Source organism: Triturus cristatus, chromosome 5_2 (genome assembly GCF_964204655.1).
Source record: "Triturus cristatus chromosome 5_2, aTriCri1.1, whole genome shotgun sequence".
Classification (NCBI taxonomy): Eukaryota; Metazoa; Chordata; class Amphibia; order Caudata; family Salamandridae; genus Triturus; species Triturus cristatus.
In genome coordinates this window covers 426,559,210-426,579,942 of record NC_140588.1, presented here as the reverse complement: position 1 = coordinate 426,579,942, position 20,733 = coordinate 426,559,210, and the positions used below count along the sequence as shown (strand labels likewise).

Genomic DNA, 20,733 nt, shown 5'->3' with positions numbered 1-20,733 from the left:
GATGTGTCCTTCTCTTCTTTTACAGATCCACAGGTTTGCCATTCCTGTGATACATGGATGTATCCTTTTCACATTTGTTTACAGTTACATGCTTTCTGTTTTAAATGGCCTTTTTAGTGGTCTGGTTTTTCAAATGGTAGGTTCTAAAATATTTGAAATCTTGGAAAACTAATTAAAAAAATTGCCTTTTATTTCTATGGCTGGTGATAATCCAAAAACGCCCATACATTTTACACTTGGCTAATCCCGCCCTTGTTATATAGTTGCATTATTGAATGCCATACTGATTATTCCCTGTGAACTTGCATCAGCATTAATGTTGTTTCTGCCTCTCCAACTGAGCCACATTGCTTGATAGATTTATCGGGCATACATTACTCTCATGAAAGGCTCCCCATGCTGCAACAGAAGCATGTCTCAACTGCATAAAAAATATAAATGCTGTTTGGGCATTGAATAACTGAGTAATTGAAATTGGATTCCAGTCCTTACTTATATAAACAAATGATATATATAAGAAATTAGCTTATTAGGTGAGGGCCCCACTCAAGTAATCAACACAATATTTGGCAGGGTGAACAACAAATATCACTATGGAAATCTGTGCTTAACCCTTATGTATCTATGCCCAAAAGCAGTCAGACTTAATTTGTAGGCAATGCACAAAGTTGTTATGCAGCACACAAAGTATCAAAGTGAAAACAAAACACAAGAAAAACTCATAACCATTTATATAATTGAGTAAATTCTAATTAATCAAATGGCACCAAAACAACAAAAATCAATAAATAGAACCAGAAATGTGCATTCTTAAAGTTTTAAGTAAAAAATAGCAGCAAGAAGCACAAATATCCAATCGTGGTTATTTGGTCACACTGGACAGGGTCAAAGTCAAAAGTTCAGACAGACTGCAATGGAGTAAAGGATACAGGGACTGGGTCCTTACCAGCAGAAATGTACCTTCTAAAGTAGTCCAGTTCCATATGAGGAGCCTCCGAGATTTGCATTGGCAGTACAGTCATCGGTGCGAAGAGCTGGACGCTGGTCAGAGCTTCGAATTGGTGGTAAATGCAAGGCGATTGTTGTTGACGCGAAAAGTACAGTGCATGTGAAGTTCAGAGTCTATAGCCGGGAAGGTCTCATTGACAGTCTGATACAGGTCCCACATTGGCCCCAGTGAAGTCCACTTGCATTTGCGAGGAGATGGGGGACAGTCCTTTTTCGACGCAAAGGATCTAGAACATTTGGATTTTCACCTGTAGTCCACTTCTTGCAGTTTGTAGGCTGGAGGAGTACACTCTGACACCAACCAATGATCTAGGACCTGGTAGGGCCCTCTTGGGTGTGAGGGCAGAGGGAATCTGGACTCACTCAGGTTGGTGCTGGTCAGCTGAGCAGTTGTAAGGAGTACCTCTGGAATCTTGTTGTGTCCCTGTAGCTCAAACAAGAGGTCCGCCAACTGCCCCATGGAGGCACTTCTGGGTCCCTGGGTTCAAGGTAACCAGGTCCATGCTTCCTTCAGGCTACAGAGCAGTTCTTCCTCTGAATTTTCTCGGGTCCAGGATTATTTTGATGAGAGGTTCTGAGGGAGGCACTTTTATACCCAGTGCCAGTCTGTGTGTGGGGGGTCACACTGTTTGGCTAACCCTAGGTGGTTCTTGTCTATTCTTCCCTCTTTCCTCTGCTTGGCTCCAATCTGTCTAAAGAGACAAAGGCTAGGCAGGCCAGGTGTGGGCTGCATTTTTCAGTGTCTGGGCAGACAGCTTCAGAAGTCAGGAAGTGGTTGGGTACAGCCCTCAGGCTACCCTTTGAAGCTCAGGAGGGACTCTGAACAATCCCATGGCCATGCTGCACAGGAGGGGAACACAGTTTCCCATACCCTAGGCTCTTTTGTCCCCTGCCTGTAAGGAATATACATCATCCCACAGTAGAGCCATTAACAGTCATGTACCCCTGGGCACTGGCAGAAAGGTGCATTTGGTTTAGGCAGAAAAATACCAACTTATTAAAGTGGCATTTTCAGAATAGTAATTTAAAATCAAACTTTACCATTAAAGAGGATTTTTAATTACAATTCAAATGAATAGAAGTATTTCTCGGTCTGCCCACAAACTGAAGTTACTGCTTATATAGTGCAATAAATGGCTCAGGTGGTCCAAAATGTTTACCTTGTGCCGCCCTTTGAAGTAGTGGTAAACACCTAGTCCACCCCCCACATCTGGTTCTGGAAAGTTTCTTTCTTCCCATACCTAGGCTCCAAGACGTCTAGAGTGACAAAAGGCTGGTGTCACGTTCCTTTGTGAGTGTGCTGGAGGCTGCCCTTTGAAATGTAAGTGTGGCAAGGAACAGCTCTGTCCCTCCCATCTTGGCAGGATGGCCGTCTCCCAGCTACACCCAGGTGCTATTTTTCACTAAATGGGCCCAATATGCATTCCTGTTGGGGGAGCAGTTATTCGGCTTAGGCAGATGGAGACTCCTAGAAGGCCTCAGAAAGATAATGGCATGAAAATGCCAACTTTCTAAAAGTGGCGTTTTCTAAATTGCAATCCAAAATTACCACTAAAGAGGATTTAAAATTACAATTAATTTGTTTTGTGGAAGACCACACCAAGACTGTCCGGTCTAACCTCAGGCTTTGCGACAAGGACTATAGTTTGTCAGTCATAGTAAATGTGTTGGCTGAACCATATTAGAGTGACTCAAGAGTGGAGAATTCCATTTTTATACATCAGACGGATTAAATTGAGCGTGACTTCTTGATTATATCTATTTATTTACATCTGTATATACGTTATGTTGTTTGTGCATCTACATTATCTTGTGTTCAGACATTGAAGTGAGACACTGAATGACATGGGTTTTTCCAAGGCTTTTGAGTTTTCAGGGCTCCATATCCCTACCCATCTACTTTGTCTGGGTGGGGTCTTCCTCCCCCCCCTCCCAAGGCCCTGGGCACATTTCTCCAGTCCTCAGAATTTTTTAACATATATGGGTGGAGCCTCATCATTCCACACACTCCGTAGAGATAGTTGGGAGTTTGTACCATGTGGTCCTAAGTGGCTCTTATCAGGTTCGTTCACCCTCACGCCTGAAGGGCTTTATTTTGGGACATGACCATAGTGTTTGAAATTAGGTGCCCTGTTGGCCACAGCTCCAAATGCACCTATCCAATGTAATTTTTCAAATTTTTGGCGAGAGACCTCTGATGTAACATGAGTAATGTAGAATTCTGAGCTGTAAAAGTCTGAAGCCTTTCTTGATTGTCACCACCCCAGGATTCTGGAGAGCTTCTTCCACTATCAAGAAGTAGGCCACACATGTGGGCCCTCTCACAGACCAAGTAATTTCATCTGTATGTATGCAGAGTTGTTAACAATTTTTTTTAGATGAGGGAGATTGACTTGTGCAGTGGCTTGGACAGAACTCTTTATCTTCCAGTGGCAAAGAGTTTTCATTGATTGTTTTTGGGTGCCTGGGTTGTGAACGTCTGTTTCTGCTGCAGATAAAGAAGATCTCTCAAGTACAACTATCGCTATGTAGTTTGAGTATAACCGTAATATTAAATAATTCAAAATGTACTGGGACGAAAAAGGACAAACAAGAAACTGATTCAGTAGAGATGCCCTCAGGTCCAGGAGCCTTACCTTTTTTAACGTAATTACAGCTTTTATTACTTCTTTCAGAGAGAGATCCATATCTAGCTCCATTAGGTTTATAGAAGAAGATTTATTTTTAGAAATGGCAGAAAATAAATGATCAACATCTGATTTGAGAGGCAGTGCAATAATCAAAGGGTTTAGAGATGTCAACATCTGAATTCTTTTTCATCATGTTCAATAACCAATTAAAATGACCTTTAGGAATCAAATAAAGGCAGAAGTGAGTACCTTATGTAACCAACACAAAAAGAGGGACACGAGCAACGTGTGTGATTCAAGTGCTTAGTGAGACATAAAGTCTGACTATAGAAAAGAAGAGACCGGGAAAAATAGGAATAAAGAAGAGGAAAGTAATTCAAGGGAGTAAACCCTGACTTGAGAGAACTGAGATAACAAACAGAAGCGTAAATTCATGATATGATTAGAGGACATGTGGAAAAAAAAGTAGCTAATACATATCAGCACCAATAAAAACTTAAAGATGACATCAGTACCATCATATATGTTTCTCAGTAGAGGTTTCCATTGCAACAGAACTGTTCGTATTTAAATGACTTACTAGTGCCATTGAAAATTATTTTATTGAAACCTGGATTAACCATATCATGTGATATATTTAGCTGATGTAAAATGGGTCTCTTTCTTGTATAAGTCAAATTGGAGAGATCTTGGAAAATGTAAATTTGATGACTAGACCAACCATGTCCCTTAGTTGAAGTTTAGCGTATAGGATATGCTACCACATATGTGGCGACTATCCTGTCCACTGTATCACATGTGCAGTAGGCTGTAATGCACTTGTAATACAGCACATGGCCTACCCACCATGTTTGTGATTGAGTATCCCTACAACCAAACTCTAAATAAGCCCCTAAGTTTCTTATCTTTCACTGCTTTAAAAATGTGATGTTTTATAGGGGTTTAGGAGATGATATTTTTAAGATCTTCGTACCTAATCTGTGGATATTCAGAGGAGGGGAAATTGGCATGCCTGTTATTTCACAAAGGAACTTTTTTTTAGAAAAGCCAGCAGAATTTGACCCTCAACTCCCTGTTTCATATAGAGACTTCTAGAAGCAGATTCCTTACCTTTGAATTCCCCAGGCGTCAGACTGGATCCTGAAGATTTTTCGTGAGTAGTACCCCTGCATGCCAGTATTTTGGGTCGGGCTGCTCCGCGTGTTGTCTGAGCCGGAAATGGCCTCCACGTCACCTATAAAGGCGCCAACTCGGCACGCAGATGTCAGTTCTTTTCTTTCTGTGCCAACAAGCACTGATCTGAGAGAAGAGCTACCCCTCAAGTCCACTTTTGGCAGAAAAAAGTGATGTTTTGTTGACTCTCTCGTCCTTTGGCTGATGTGATGAAGAAACATCGGCGTGTGCAGCCTGGTTTCTCGGAACCTGTGCCTGGGCCGGATCCACGCCTCCCTAGCTTCCTGGGAAATGGAACGACCCCTGCTCAAATGAAGGAATTTTATGAGGCAGTGCGCGTCATTTTTTAGCGGCTGACCCCTCCTGCGCGTACCTTTTGGGCCCCGCTGGGTCAGAGATGGCCCATCTGGTTCTGTGCCGGTGGCTACGGCCCCGATAGGCCCGCCATGGACCCAGACCGGTGCCGGTTGAACAACATTGACCTTCCCTGGTGCCACTCCCGAAGCCGATGCTCCTGGCAGAGCCCCATTGTGTTCCCTGAATCGGACAAAGGAGCCGGAACCGGGTCGACCGATGCAGATTTCGGCACCGACAGGACCCCTGCGTCCTAGGTCAGAGCTTGAGTCCTATTCTGAAGGGTTAGGCGTCTGGGAGGAATGGGACGGTTTGCTGGACCCTTTAGGAGACCAGCTTTATGTTCAGGATCTGGAGTGGTGCAAGGAGCTGGGTGATGCCAGCGGACTGGATATGCCTCTGGATACCGGCATGCTTTCTCACCCTACGGTGCCTACTGAGGAGAGCGCTACATATGCAATGGTTGTGCGCGTCGCGGCGGAAGTCCTCGACCCTCACTTGCCCTCTGTGGCAGTCAAGACCAACATCTTGACAGAGGGGCGGCAACCAGTAGTCTCCTCCTCTGTACCCCTAATCCCGTTCAATGAAGCCCTCACTGATGTTCTTCTGAGGACCTGGTCCAAACCCACCACAAGGGCTCCTGTGAATAGGACGATTGCCTGCTGTCACCGCCCCACTCAAGGAGACCGGAATTTCCTCAGCCAGCACCCTACCCTGGAGAGGTTGGTGGTCCAAGCATCCACTTTCGATGGCGCATTCCCTGCTGCTCCCCCTAACAGAGTCCAAGAGGCTGAACAGCTTGGGAAAGAAAATATTTTCTTCTGCCAGCCTTGCATTGCGGTCAGTAAGCACAGCATGCTTATTGGGTCGTTACTCCCACAAGCTGTGGGAAATGGTTGCAAGTTCTGTCACAAGTCCCTGAGGAGGCCTGGACCATCCTCTCCCAATTAATAACTGATGGGAGAGATGCAGCAAAGTTTACTATGCACTGTGGACTGGACATGACCGTCTCGCTGGTGGAGCGGTTTCGTCGACTGTGGCCCTCACCATGCCTGGCTGAGAATGTCTGGCTTTTCGGGGACTGTCCAAGTTTCCCTCATGGTCATGCCCTTCGATGACGCCCTTTTCTTCCGAGGCAAGGCAGATTCGCCGCTGGAGCCCTTTAAGGACTTGTGGGCTACAGCCAAGTCCTTGGGCCTCTCGGCTGCCCGACGTCCCCCAGTGTAGGAAACCCACCTCTATTGAATGCAGCACAGTGGAAGGTAAAAGGTAATTGGAAAATCAATGCAATACAGATACTTTTCGTGGTTCACCTTTTGGAATTGGCAGGTTTGGGGAAAAGGTCCATAGTTCGAAGCCCAAATTCTCGAAAGCATCCCGGATTTCACCGGGAGCAAGGAACAAGGGGACTTTGTAGCTGGCGCACTACGAAGGAAGGGGGCCACCTGTATAAGTAAAGCAAAGAGCATCTTGTAGGCAAGTCCAAGGGCTTTCAAGGGAGAGTAGAAGTCGCAAGGACTCTGGGGGCCATGTGAACACAACTGGTTGTAGATGGCCCGTCCAGACTGGCTGGGTGCAGTGAAGGTGGGCAGCTGGCCAGTGGCGCGCAACGACACCTTGCTGTCATGGGCTGGCACTTTGGAGCAAAGATTCTGGAGGTGCTAGACCACTGCTGAAATGAATCTCTGGAGTCCTGATGTCCCGCGTCCTGTTCTGACTCGCTGTAAAATTGGAGTCCATCTGGACTCTGTTTTATAGGTGTTTGCAGCAGGGGGTCCTGTACCCAGAGTATTCGTGCCTTTCGCTTGTGCAGGAATTGTTCTCGACCTCTGAGCGCGCAAGCTTTCACCCCATGAGGTCAGAACTCCGTCTGGTGGTGACAGGCTGGCGTAGACCAGTCGGTGACCACACTAAGGGTTTTTAGGTTTTAGGAGACCCCTCTAAGAGGTCCTCTGTGTGCAGCTATTAATAAATCTGACACTGAAATCAGTGCAGTTTTATTAAGACAAGATGTTTGGTACCAAACATCATTAACACAGTGAAGCCATTATGGTGCTGGGGAACTCGTAATGCTGAGATTTCAGCCTATGTACTCTCTATGGCTTCCTTGTTCACTTACATTATCAAAGAATCGACAGGGATATTGCAGGGTGCATATATGCTCATGCTGATATGTCCTCACAGGAGATATAGTGCTAAGGCAGGGTACACTATAAGGTCTGATAGAGGGGTGTCTTACCTATATCCCATGCAGTGTCTGTGGACATGGCACACAGGAATGTGTGCCATGTCGAGTCTTTGGTTTTGTCTGCACCAAGGAACACTGTCTGCAGTGGCAGTGTGCATGGCCTTGGTGAGGAGACCCTAGGGTGGCTCAACTCGTGCTGCTACCCTTGGGGTCCCTCTTCAGTGCCAATGCCCTAGGTACCAGGGGTACCATTTACTAAGGGAGTTACAAGGGGTACTGAAGTTGTACCAATTGAAAATCAAAAGCTACAGTTTAGGGAAAGAGCTCTGGCACATGGGATCTGTTTGGCAGGGATCCTCTTTGCACTTCCAGTCGAAGTTGCATCAATTTCCAGGCAAAAAGTGGGGTCTAACCATGTCCAAACAAGGCACTTTCCTACACGCAGTCTATCGTTCGTGGCCACGGAAGGGTATTTCATCTGTGTCAGCCTATCGCTGTCACCGAGCTGCGCAAGCTTACCAGCCTCTGCATGGATATAGGCGCGGTTCCTACCGCCCTTGTCGGTTGGGTAAGCAGTGATCTGGTCCACCCACAACCCCTCGGCAGCTTCAGCCTTCAAGCCATCCACATTTTGCCCTTTTAGATCATGAGTGTCCAGTTGATAGCAGGATCTGCTATCATCTCCACCACTGGCAGACCATAACCTCGGAAGGGTGGGTTTTGCAGATCGTCCGAACAGGCTACTCCCTTCAAGACTAACCCTCCCTTCATGCCACCTTCTTCAGACTGGCTGACGGAGGATCACTTGTTCCTGCTCCACCAAGAGGTCATGGCCCTTGCCCAAGGGAGCCATAGAGAGGGATCCTATGCAAGAGGTAGGCTGTGGTTGCTATTCCCTCTACTTTCTGGGCCCCGAAAAAGGAGAAGGATATTCGCTCTATCGTACATCTTCGGATACTCAACTACTTCCTCAAACAGAAGTTCAAGATGCCCACGTTAGCTCAGGTCTTGTCTGCCCTGGTACCAAGAGACTGGATAGTAGCATGGACTTGCAGGACGCCTATTTTAACATCTGTCGTGCCTGCCCATCGGCGCTACCTGCAGTTTACGAAATCCCACAAGTATTTTCAGTTCACTGTGCTTTCTTTTGGCCTTACCAGCGTTCCCCAGGTGTTCACTATGATACAATGTTTCATCCTCTATCGTGGGTTTCAATGAGACTGGCTCTGGGGCTATTGACCCACTTTCTGCCCCCCCTTCATGATATTTTGCTTTTTATTCTTACCCTTGCCTAGCGGGGTTTTGCTTTGGGGACTCTCAAGGGTTATCATTCTGCTGTGTCTGCCTTCTTGCAGCTGCGTGCCCAACCCTCTTTATTTAAGTCCCCTATTGTAAATTGATATTCGAGGCATGTGTGACTGTGGCTACACATGCTCTTCATACCTCCACCATCTAGTGTTGTGTCCGGAAGTGTGCAAATTGTTTTGCTTAGAAGAAGTCTTTTGATTCTCGAGAGAGTTACTCCTCCTCTTGGTGATAATGCGCTTGGGCCTAGACTCTATTGTTAGATTGCTTTCGTTCCGCCGCCTGGTTTGGACTTGCTGTGTAGCGGTCCAGTTAAAGACCTTCTCTGGCTTTTTGGCTTGCTGTTCGTTTCCTCCCCCGTCGTTATTGTTAAGGTTGCGTTTCCCATAGTCGCTTACTGAAAACCAGAAAACTTTTGCCCGCCGATCTGAGGTGTGCTAATCACGCCCTTCAGGCCCCGCCTATTCAGGCCTACTCTTTATTTCACTGGCTTTAACTGAGCATGCGCTGCTAATGGAACACACTCCATTTCTGCCCCAGGTACCTGAGGACCAACCTCCATCAGGTTTGCAACATATGTCTGTCTCCGGACCATCAGGAAACGGAATGTGAGGCTTGTCGATCCTTCTGATTGAAAAAAACATTGCAGGACCATCGGGCATGTTGCAGAGAAATGCAGCTCCGTGACATAGACGAAGCACCTGACATATTTGGTCAAGATGTCGAGCAGGAACAGGAAGAGCTTAATGAGGCCTCTGGAGGCTGACTTCAGATCCAGCTCCGACCTTGACATCGGTTTCCAGTTACAAGATCTGTCTTCAGGCCTGCATACCGTGAATACCTATGCCCGTGCTCCACCTCTCAAGAAACCGTTTCGACTGACTATACGGCTCCCAGGCCACCACTGCCAGCAGGCCATGGTAGGCACTGACCTGCTGCGGATGCCCCGCCCTCGGGCTCGGCACCATAAGCAAAGCTGAATCAACTACTTCCTTTGTGAACCGACAGGACTCTGCATCGAGCCTACCAGCTGCCTCTTCATGTTTGAGCACCCCACTCCCAGCCACTTCGGCTCCAACCACATCTGCTCAGAAAAAGAAATCTGCTTTGGCTTCGAAAACTTTGGTAGCCAAGTTGCCTATGAAACCAATCCTTCAAATCATGCAGTAGTGGGTCAATCCGAAGCAGAAAAAATTATGGATACAGCCTTGCAATAGCCGTATTTTAGCTCAGACTGTGCACTCAGCGTACAGATCATCTAAGCACCAGCTTTCTTATGCAGAGGCCATAGATGTACCAGTGCCTGCTACAAAGGACATTGCAGCCAACCCCCTGCATTTTCCTCTTCCTCCTCCTCTTCCTCCTCCTCAGCCTCCTCCTCCATCCTCTTCACCACCTTCACCACAGCATTCACATGGTGAGAACCAGAAGACATTACACCACAGGGGTCTCCACTGTCTCCCACTGATGATCATGGGGAGGCGATGCTTTTTATTCACAGCCAACAGATCCTTGGGATAAATATGACCTTGATCCCCCAGGTGATACTGACCCAGATCTCTGCCCTGTCAGACCATCATTCCCTGATGATGCTTAATCTTTTCAAGATCTTATTACTAGGGCAGCAGCGTATCATCGGCTCCCCTTGCACAAAGACCTTATTGAGGACGATTTTCTTTTCGCAGCATATCACCAGGTCCCCTTACACAAAAACACTATTGAGGACGGTTTGATTTGCGAAATATTGTCCAGCATACATAGATCGTGCCAATATCGTCCTATGCTTAAGGGCATGCTGAGACATTCTGACTGAAAGACCCAGTGCAGGTACGCATTATTGCACCCAGGGGCGACGAAAAAATATAAACCTGCACCCTCCGGTCGTATGCACATCAAGGGTCAGCTTACCCCAGACTCACTAGTTGTGTCTAATGCCCTTAAAAGGGCCAATTCGCAGTCGTCAGCAGATGCTCCTCCACCCGATAAGGAGTCCAAACTTTTTGATGCTTCAAGGAAGCGGGTGGCAGCACAATCCTCCAGTCACTGGCGGATCGCTAACACCCAACCCTTTTTAGCAAGATACGACAGGGCACAACTGGGACCAGATGGAGGAGCTTCTCCAACACTCCCCTGAGGAGTATAATAAAAGGAGACATGATATTGTAAATCAGGGAAAGTTAATCTACAACTACTTAATCGGGTTTGCCATAGACTCAACCTACACTGCAGCCTGGGGCATCAAAACAAGTGTATCGTCGAGTAGACATGCTTGGCTACGTATATCTGGTTTCAAGCCAGAAGTACAACAAACACTATCAAATGTGCTTTTTGATAAAGAGCATCTCTTTGGTCCCAGGTGGACCCAAGCATTAGCGAAAATGAAAAATAACACTCAAGTAGCTAAATCAATGGGGGCACTCCAAATCCCTGCTTTGTGTGGCTCCTTTCAGTGTTCCTCATACAAACAGGGTGCCAAAACTACACCACATGATGCATTACCTCCTTGTGTAGGCGGCATCAACCCTCCCCTTAAGGGGTTACTACACAGGCACATAGAGACATATATTCCAAGGATCGCGTTAGGAGTGCCTCAACATGCTCTGCACCCTCCACCTCAAAGCAGTGGCTCTCTGCTCATTCCCCCGACCATTTAAAACATGTTGGGGGCCGACTACAAAATGTCTTCCCATCTTGGAAAACTATAACATCAGCTCAGTGGGTGTTGGACATTATCCAACATGGTTATTTTCTGGAGCTCTTAACCACACCTCCAAACATTCCACCTCATAGACACAATCTCTCCATAGAACATCAAAACCTGTTCAAACAAGAACTGGAGGCTCTGTTACTCAAAGGAGCCATATAGCCCATTCCTCTGCAACATCAGGCTTCAGGAGTGTACTCCCTATACCTTCTAATTCACAAGAACGATGGATCACTATGGCCCATTTTAGATCTCAGGCCCTTAAATCATTATGTACTATCAGAACACTATATGGTCACTCTTCAGGACATGATCCCACTGCTTCAACAAGGTGACTTTATGTCCTCACTAGACTTAAAGGATGCTTACTTCCACATCCCAATCCATCCAGTTCACCGCAAATACGTCAGATTTGTGATAGCTGGAAGGCATTGCCAGTTCTTAGTACTCCCATTCGGAGTCACTACCCCACTTTGAGTGTTCACCAAATGTCTAGCAGTAGTAGCAGCACATCTGTGCAGGCAGGACATTCATATCTTCCCATATCTGGACAACTGGCTCATCAAAACCAGTACACATCTCATGTGTCAACCGCGCACACAGACTACTCTCCATTTTCTCCATCAACTGGGGTTTGCTATAAAAATACAGAAATCACACCATCAACCTTTACAGACTCAGACGTATTTAAGGGCTATTCTTAACAAACAGTTAGGTTAACCATAACCAAATGTGGCCAGGATTCAAAATATCCAAGCACTGCTACAGACGTTTCACCCAACCAGCACAAGGCATAATGGCACCTTGCATCCTTGCATCACAATAGTACCACATGCTCGACTTCATATGCAATAGCTGCAAGAATGTCTGTCACACCAGTGGTCTCAATAACCGGGTCAGCTACAAGATCTAGTGTTGGTGGACAGCTGCACTCAACACTCTCTGCATTCATGGATCACATAATACCTATCAAACGGGTGGCCATTTCTCAACCCTATTCCCAGATCATTCTCAAAGCGGATGCATCTCTTATAGGATGGGGTGCTTACCTTCAAGATCCCACAGCTCAGGGTCTCTGCAAGTACCAATCACCAGGGTCTCCACGTTCTAATTCACTTGGCAGGCAAGGTTGTCTTTGTTCGGACAGACAACATAACAGCCATGTACTATTTACAAACACAGGCGGGGACACACTTTTTACAGTGATCACGCCTATTTCAGATGATTTGGCATTGGGCAATACGTCACAACATCCATCTGCTGGCGGAATACCTCGCAGGGATAGAGAACCACTTTGCCAACCTCCTAAGCAGGCTACGGTTACAAGTCAACGTGTGGGAACTCAACCCACAATTTCTTCTCCAATGCTTTCACAAGTGGGAGTTTCCATAGATAAATCTGTTCACAACTGCAGACAACACAAAATACATAGACTTCGCATCCAGGTTTTTCCGCCTCTCCCTCTTCTTCCGTTTGTGGTTCAGAGGCTCAGGCAAACATCTCTCACCCTCATTCTAGTAGTTCCCACTTGGTCTTCCCAACCATGGGTCACTAAAGGGCTCGAGCTCTTCGTAGTCCCCCATGAGAATCTTCCCCTCAACACGGACCTTCTCACTCAGAACCACGGAGAAATTAGGCACCCAAATCCAAAGGAGCTCAACCTTGTGATGTGGCTCCTGAGGTCATAGAATTTGGTTACCTTAATCTTCCCCCTGAATATATGACCGTTCTTAAATAAGCAGGTAGATCTACAACTAGAGCATGTTAGGCAGCGAAGTGGGAAATATTTGTTTTCTAGTGTCACAGTAAACAAATAAACCCATTTGATGTAACTGTGCAGACCATTGTTTGCTACCTTCTTTATTTGCTGACTTCTGGCCTCTCTTACACTTCCATATATCTACATTTAGCTGCGGTTGCTGCCTATCTGCAAAATAGGCAACATTTATCCTTGTTCAAGGTACCAGTTATTAAGGCATTCATGGAAGGCCTTAAAAGGGTATTGCCACCTAGAGTTCCACCAGGACCCTCATGGGATCTCAATATTGTTCTTACCAGACTTATGGGTCCTCCATTTGAGCCACTGCATAAATGTTCCACACACTTCTTAAAAAGTAGCTTTTTCAGTGTCCATTACCTCACTTAGGCATGTCAGTGAGCTTCAGCATTCGCCCTGGAAGAACCTTTGTTTCAACCTACACAAGGACAGGGTGGTCCTTCTCCCAACCCAGAATTCCTTCCAAAAGTGGTTTTATCTTTCCTCCTCAGTCAGTCATTTGAGTTATCAGTTTTATTTTGGCTGCTGGATTTAGTTGCGGACAGAGCCCTTCATACTCTAGATATCAAAAGAGCTCTAATGTATTATATTGACAGAACTAAAGAGTTCCGTAAAACTAAACAACTCTTGGTTGCTTTTTCACCCCCTCACACAGGAAAGCCCATATATAAAATAGGCCCCTCTCTATATGGATAATTAAATGCATTCAGACATGTTGTGCCAAAGCAAAAATAACTTTGCCTACACTCCCTAAGGCACACACTACTTGTAAAATAGGGGCTTCCATGGCATTCCTGGGCAATATTCCAATAGCTGATATTTGTAAGGCCAGATACATGGTCTACACCACCCACTTTCACCAAACATTATTGTGTGAATGTTTTAACACACCAACAAGCCAATATAGGGCATTCAGTTCTATTTACTCTCAAACAACTGCAACACCAACAGGCTAGCCACCGCTTTCGGAGAGACTGCTTTACAGTCTATGCAGCTAGGTATCTACAGCCAGACATGCTTGAACGAAATATGTTACTTAAACTGTAAGCATCTGTGTGTGGCATGTAGTCCTTTAGATGCACATGCGCAGAGCCTCCTCCCCGGACACCTGTGGCTGTTGCCGTTCCTTTACATGATTTCATTTGCATGGACATCTCTTTACTGATACTTACACTCACTCTGTTCTCACCCCCCTGGGGGAAAACAATCTAACAATGAAGTCAATTACCATGTGCAATATTGCCACGAGTAGGAGTCACTTTGTCTTGTCACTCAAAAGACTTCTTAGAAGAAAAACAACTTGCACACATGCGTACCCAACACTACATGGCGGAAGTATGCAGAGCATGTGAATCTGCAGCACTACATGCCATGAGCAGTTGATTACAGGGTAAGTAACATTCCTTTTGAATGGTCTTGTACATTTGTTCCCTCCTCCTTTTATTATGTCTCAATGGGACCTTAATTTGGTCCTCACATTCTTGAAGTGTGCTTTTTCAGAGCCTCTTCACAATTGTCCCCTCAGGCTGTTCACGATTAAAACAGTTTTCCTCGTGGCACTTATATCAGCCCGGAGGGTGAGTGAGTTGCAAGCTTTGTCTTCTAAGCCCCCGTTCTACTCCGTTTATCTGGACAAACTGGTGCTTCGCACTAGGGCCTCTTATCTGCTGAAAGTGGTAACACCATTTCATGTGGGCCAGTCTGTCACCTTGCCCGCTTTCTACACTCCTCCACATCCTTCTAAGGAAGAAGAGCAAGTCCACCGTCTGGACCCAAAAAGAGCATTGTCGTTCTTCCTTGACCACACACAATAGTTCCGAGTGGACGACTAACTCTTAATGGGGTATGTTGGTGTGAAGAAAGGCCGGGTGGTGCAGAAGTGGACCATCTCTCTGTGTTGTTCTCTGCTTCAAAATCTGCTGCACATTGGCAAAGAAGCAATGCCCTGAAGGCTTACGGGCTCATTCCACCAGAGCCAAGGCTGCGACCACTGTTAGCACGTGGAGTTCCAGTCTTGGATATCTGTGTGGCAGTAACGTCTGCTTCCGTGCACACGTTTACCAAGCATTACTGCCTGGACAGTCAGGTCTGCAGGGACCGGACATTTCACCTATTTGGTCCTGTCGGACTTCCTAGTCCAATTTGTCCGCAGACCCTGCACCCGGGATGGTATTGCTTGGGTATCTATTCAAAGATTATGAATTTGTGGCGAAATGTCTCGGATGAACAAGTTGCTTACCTCCGGTAATGCCTTATCTGGTAGAGGCTATATCTAGCCTCAGATTACCGACCCACCCACACTCCCCGCTCTGCATACAGAACTCTAGAGTCAGGGCTAATCCCTTTTGGGGCCATAGTTTGGACACACCAGTGTCTGTGCTCTTCACGACTCCGCGCTTCTGTCGTGGAAAGTAATGAAAAGTAACAGACGTCAGCACGACAATTTGGCGCCTATATAGGTGACGCAGACCTCATTTCCTGCGCGGACGATGCCTACTGGTGCGCAGAGGTACTGCTCACTAAAAACCTTTTCGATCCAGTCTGATGCAAAGGTAAGGAATCTGCGGATAGATATAGTCTCTACCAGATAAGGCATTTCCCGAAGGGAAGTAATTGTTCGTTAAGCCATATAATCTCACGTTATTTAATCTGTTGCAATTTTCAATATCTTCAGTGTAATGTTGCAGTGATTGACTATCTTGATCCATGCCAGTAATTTTGGAAGTAACATTCTGCGTGTCACCAATAGATTTTGCCACCTCCATCAGCCTGTTTCTCATATGTTGCTTTCATAAAATGTTGCAATGCTTGAAATACCTCTAAAAGTGCACCCAAAATCGGATATCTGTTGATGACACTGGGAAGGAAGATCACTTTTGAGACGTTTGGGGTTAACACCGAAAATGTCGGATGGCACTTTATATTGATATTAGTCTAAGGGTATATTGCAACTTTGTTGTTTTAGATTTATTTGATATAAAAAGACCTTGGAGCTCCACATAGAATGTTAGAAAGCAGAAGGTTTCTAGACTTGCTGCTATATAGCTTTTTGATGTTTAAACTCTTAAAGTGCAGAAGGAATGAAGTACCAATCAAGAGATTGAGAGAATCATTTCATATCCGTTAACTTCAAAGTTGAATGAAGAGTGCATTCAAAAATGCAATATGTGGACCTAAATGTATACTATATCACAAAGAGTACCCCACTATAATACAACTAACATTTGCTAACCCTGGTTAGATGTGGGAAGGTTTTGTCGGAAGCATCCTAATTGTTACCCACTAGGCAGTGGGGAAGGAAACCATTCCTTTAGTTTATATTACCCTCACAGACCCTAGTACTGTCATGCTTCATCATCGGGTCACCCTGACTCCTAAAGGTCAGGGTGGGCGTGACCGTATTTCAGGGAGCTCTTGAAATATGTGGCCAGGGGGTTTTAAAGACTAAAAATCCTCAGACAGATCCAAGTGTTCCTTTATTCATGGAACTGTCGGGGATATTAAAATACAAAATATTATGGTGTCAATTGTGTTTTTATGGTCCTATGACCCAAGTGCGACATGTTTCAGTCCAAATCGCGGCTAAAAAAGGTCCTGGACTTTCTTCAGGGAAACAATTGGGGGTATCCTCCCTGGTTACAGCAGAGGGGAACGTTTCCAATCTACTCCGATTTTTATAAGGGCAGGTAGCTGCTCCTTTTCTTAAAAGGATAAACTTATCTTGTTTACAGATCTATTTTCCTCCATCTGTAGATGAAAAAAGAACAAAGAAGAAACCTATGGTGCAACAATGTTATCATAGCGCCATTTGCTTCCCAATAGTGATGTGCATTTTGTCTACACCCAAGCTCATCAAACACGGTGAGTGTGTTGAAGCCATCTCTCATCATACCACTCTGGTACGTTTTACTCAGGGTTTTCTTTAACCACTATTTGTCTCGTGTTGTATATGATGAAGTGGCGATATACATCGCATTCTGACTCTTGTCAACTTCAAGTGCATGTGTAATCCGTTCAATAAACCACTATAGTAACACTCACATCAAACCACACAGCACACTAGTCACTCGACATTTCTTTGTGCCCATTCATACTATTTACACATTTGTCTCTTCCTTACCCCACTTTGGGAGAGGTAAAGTGTCACTGGGAATCGCAGCAAAGAGGGGTAGCCGTCTAGTCAACTCTGTTTGTGATATTACACATGCCAGTATTGAGTTTCAGCATAGAAGAGGGAGACCTGCAAAAGAAAAAAGAAACCGGGCACCGCTTTTCTTTTAGTTATTTGTATAGTTTTGCGTGATGAAAGCATACCTGTAGGTGGGGATTCCAGCCATTTGCCCTTCCCTATACTTACTCCAGCAAGGTTCCTGCCCCGTGTTTCAACTAATTTGGCTTTGCGTTCCCAGGCTTTCGCCCCGTTGTTTGTCTGCCTTCCGTTTTTAAGCCGACGTTGCTGACGTTTCCCCGGATGCGGGGGGGTGTCCCCTTGTTCGAGCACGTGTCCATGGGCGTGGACGTACGTGCGTGATAAGTCTAGTTTGCGGAACTGTCAGAAACCTGGGACATGTAGTCCCAGTCGAGTATTAACATTTATCACAAACATAACCTACTTCGTATCCAAGTGCACTGTAACACATAAGTAGGCGATTTAAAAGCGGAGAGTCTCTGGTGGAGTCGACTACCCGTTTACCCAGTGTGACTCCAATTGTAGGGATATTACAGTCCCATGAATGGCTGACATTTAAAAAAAAAAAAAAAAAAGAACAAAACTTTATTGAACACGGCCTCGTCGATTTTTGTATGTCGATTTAGTTGTAAACATGCAGTACCAATATCCGTTTAAGGTATCAAACGGCCTATATTAATATTCGTACCCCATTGGTTTTGCTACCAAATCTATTAGTGAGTGAATTTCAATAAAACCACCTTAAAAACTCCAGTAGTAGAGGTTTTTTATTATTATTAGAGACCCATGATCATTATTTTGTTATAGATGTATTTACATGTATATTGGGAACTCTCCGAAGTCGATCAACTATCTATTAATGTTCAATCCCCTTAGATATATTATAAGCCTTGGGTCTGGTTAAGGATTCACCTAACTCATGAGTTAGATAAATTCAGTTTAGTCTGCCTCATAATATGGGATAACTCCGTTTCATTTCATCTGCCCCATCGATTGATATTTATATTAATGTGATCAAAATCCAAAATATCCGGGAGGAGGAGCTTAGCGCGCATCCAAGATGGTCGCGTGAGCACAGGGCTCCCCGGACCCTCGCTGCTCCTCGGAATTTATCCTGACGTTATCCTGACTTGGCTGACGGAATCTGGAAGGCGAATTCTGGCTGAACGTTGACCTTCTTTCAGAAACCGAATCGGACCTGGGAATCCTGATCTACGGTGGTTGGAACTTTCGAGGCCCAATCGATGGCTGTGCCCGGGGCGAGGGTGACCTGTGGAGCCGGGGTGTAATTGAACAACAGCGGCAGCGGATCTGTGCCAGTGGCCGCTCCATTACTTTCGGTTTCACTTTTGGATCCCCGAGGGGCTGGAGATCGTAACTGATTGGAGCGGCTGGGTGTTTATCTCCGCTGGATGCCCTTGTCTCCGCTTGCCACCAGTGTGTCCGTTGACTTTGGTCTCCTCGCCCGGCCGCATCACGGTATCTGGTGCGGCTTCTGACTGAGTGGCCGGTACCCCCTTGACGCTGGGCCGGTGGTCCCCGTTGGTGAGCGTGGTTCTCATGGGTGGCAGGGGGGGCCCCGAGGGGCGTAAGACTAAGACATCCCTCCGCGGGGGTCCGGTCCAGACGAACAACATGGACCGCTATACCCAAGGAAGAGGGTCCCCTGGAGCGGCTGGAGCCCCTTCGGACGAAGCTGGTGGTGGCTCGTCCATGCCCTCGGATCCGTCCCTGCAGGACATTATGGGCGCCATTAACGGCATCAAGGAGACTATTGCTACGCAATACGAGGCCTTGGCCCGTAAAATCGACACGGTGGCTATTGATGTCGCACTGATTCGGGCGGATCTCTCCAAGACCAACGAGAGGGTCCAATCGCTTGATGTGCGGACGTCCACCCTGGTCGCGGATGTGTCGGACCAGCGGGCCACTCTCGGCGACCTCAAGTCGGCCAACGATCTGATGGCCCGGCGGCTGGAGGACTTTGAGGGACGGGCCCGCCGCAATAACATCCGCGTCGTAGGCGTCCCGGAGTCCTCCGACAACCACCCGGTGGATCTCTTGGTGGAAGAGCTCATCCTCAAGCATCTTGCCCCCGCCGGCCTGAGTAAGTTCTTTGCCGTGGAGCGGGCCCATCGAGTTCCGGGCGGTCGGCCGCGGCCGGGGGCCCCCCCGAGGCCCATTGTTGCCAAACTTTTCTACTACAGAGACCGAGATGTGATTTTGCAGGCCTCGCGGGCCCATGGCCCGGTCCGCCATGAGAATGCGTCTAACTTTTTCCCGGACTTCACCCAACTTGTCCAGAAACAAAGGATGGGCTTCCAGGGGGTAAAGCGTCGCCTCCGCGACCTGGGTCTCAAGTACTCCATGCTTTTTCCTGCTAGGCTCCGAGTGGAGTACGAAGATCGGACAATCTTTTTTGACTCTCCCGCGACTGTGAGTGACTGGCTTGACTCGCTGCCGGGCCGCGGGGACCGGCCTGGGCCCTCTACTGGTACCGAGGGTGGCGGGTCTCCCTCGGAATGACTTTGGTCCTTGATTTTGCCATTTTGTACTGTTCGGCTGGGTTCAACTTCTCTTTTGCATTTTGTTTCATTATGATCTATGTGGGGGGCGGTTGGGGACGGGTCCCTCTCCTCCTCCGGGGTCTTTCCGTAGAATGGGGTTTATGGGGCGACAGGCACACTGCAAGTTGGGGTGGTTTTTTGGGTCGCAGGGGTGCAGGGTGGGGGGAGTTGGTAGTTGGGGGGGGTTGGGGGGTTTTGATTTGTGTGTTTTGTTTTTAATGCGAGGTCTTTGTTCTGTTCTAGTCTTGGGCGTGGCGCTATCTGCTGGGGGACCCTTGATCGATTGGAGGGGATGGGGGGGGGACGGGTTGAGGTTGATGTCATGGAACGTCAATGGATTGGGGGACCGTATCAAACGGGGTGTTGTGCTGCAGTATCTGCGACGTATGTCTCCTGATGTGGTGTTTCTACAGGAGACGCATCTGGTGGGTAACGTTTGTCATGCCATGAACAGGGGGGGGTACCGACTCGTTGCCCATTCTGGTTTCACCACTGGCTCTAGAGGGGTTGGCATTCTCCTGCGCTCTTCACTTCCACTGGAGATCACCAGGGTAGTCCCGGACGACAGAGGGCGCTATGTGGCTTTGACTGGGCGGTGGGAGGAGCAGTCCCTTTCCCTGGTCTCTGTCTATGTTCCCCCGGGCCTCCAGAACTCCACCTTTTCAGACTTGGGTCGAATGCTGCTTGAGCTTCCTGACAGTCTTCTGCTTATGGGTGGGGATTTCAATTCGGTGGTCTCGGGCGACCGGGATCGCCACCCGCCCAGGGCCCTCCCTGCTGCGCAGGCGTGGCTTGGCGGATTCTTGGAGACCTTCGGTCTGGTCGATTGCTGGAGGTT

General features: G+C 47.0%; 1 protein-coding gene across 2 annotated transcripts in view; it reads left to right on the top strand.

Moving 5' to 3' along the window:
* The window catches only part of SACM1L (SAC1 like phosphatidylinositide phosphatase), a 392,433-nt gene that overhangs the window by 178,176 nt on the left and 193,524 nt on the right, over positions 1–20,733 (top strand). For both annotated transcript variants that reach the window (XM_085607365.1, XM_085607364.1), the window contains exon 7: positions 26–59. In XM_085607365.1, coding sequence (XP_085463491.1) covers positions 26–59 — 34 coding nt within the window. The remainder of the gene's footprint in view (positions 1–25; positions 60–20,733) is intronic.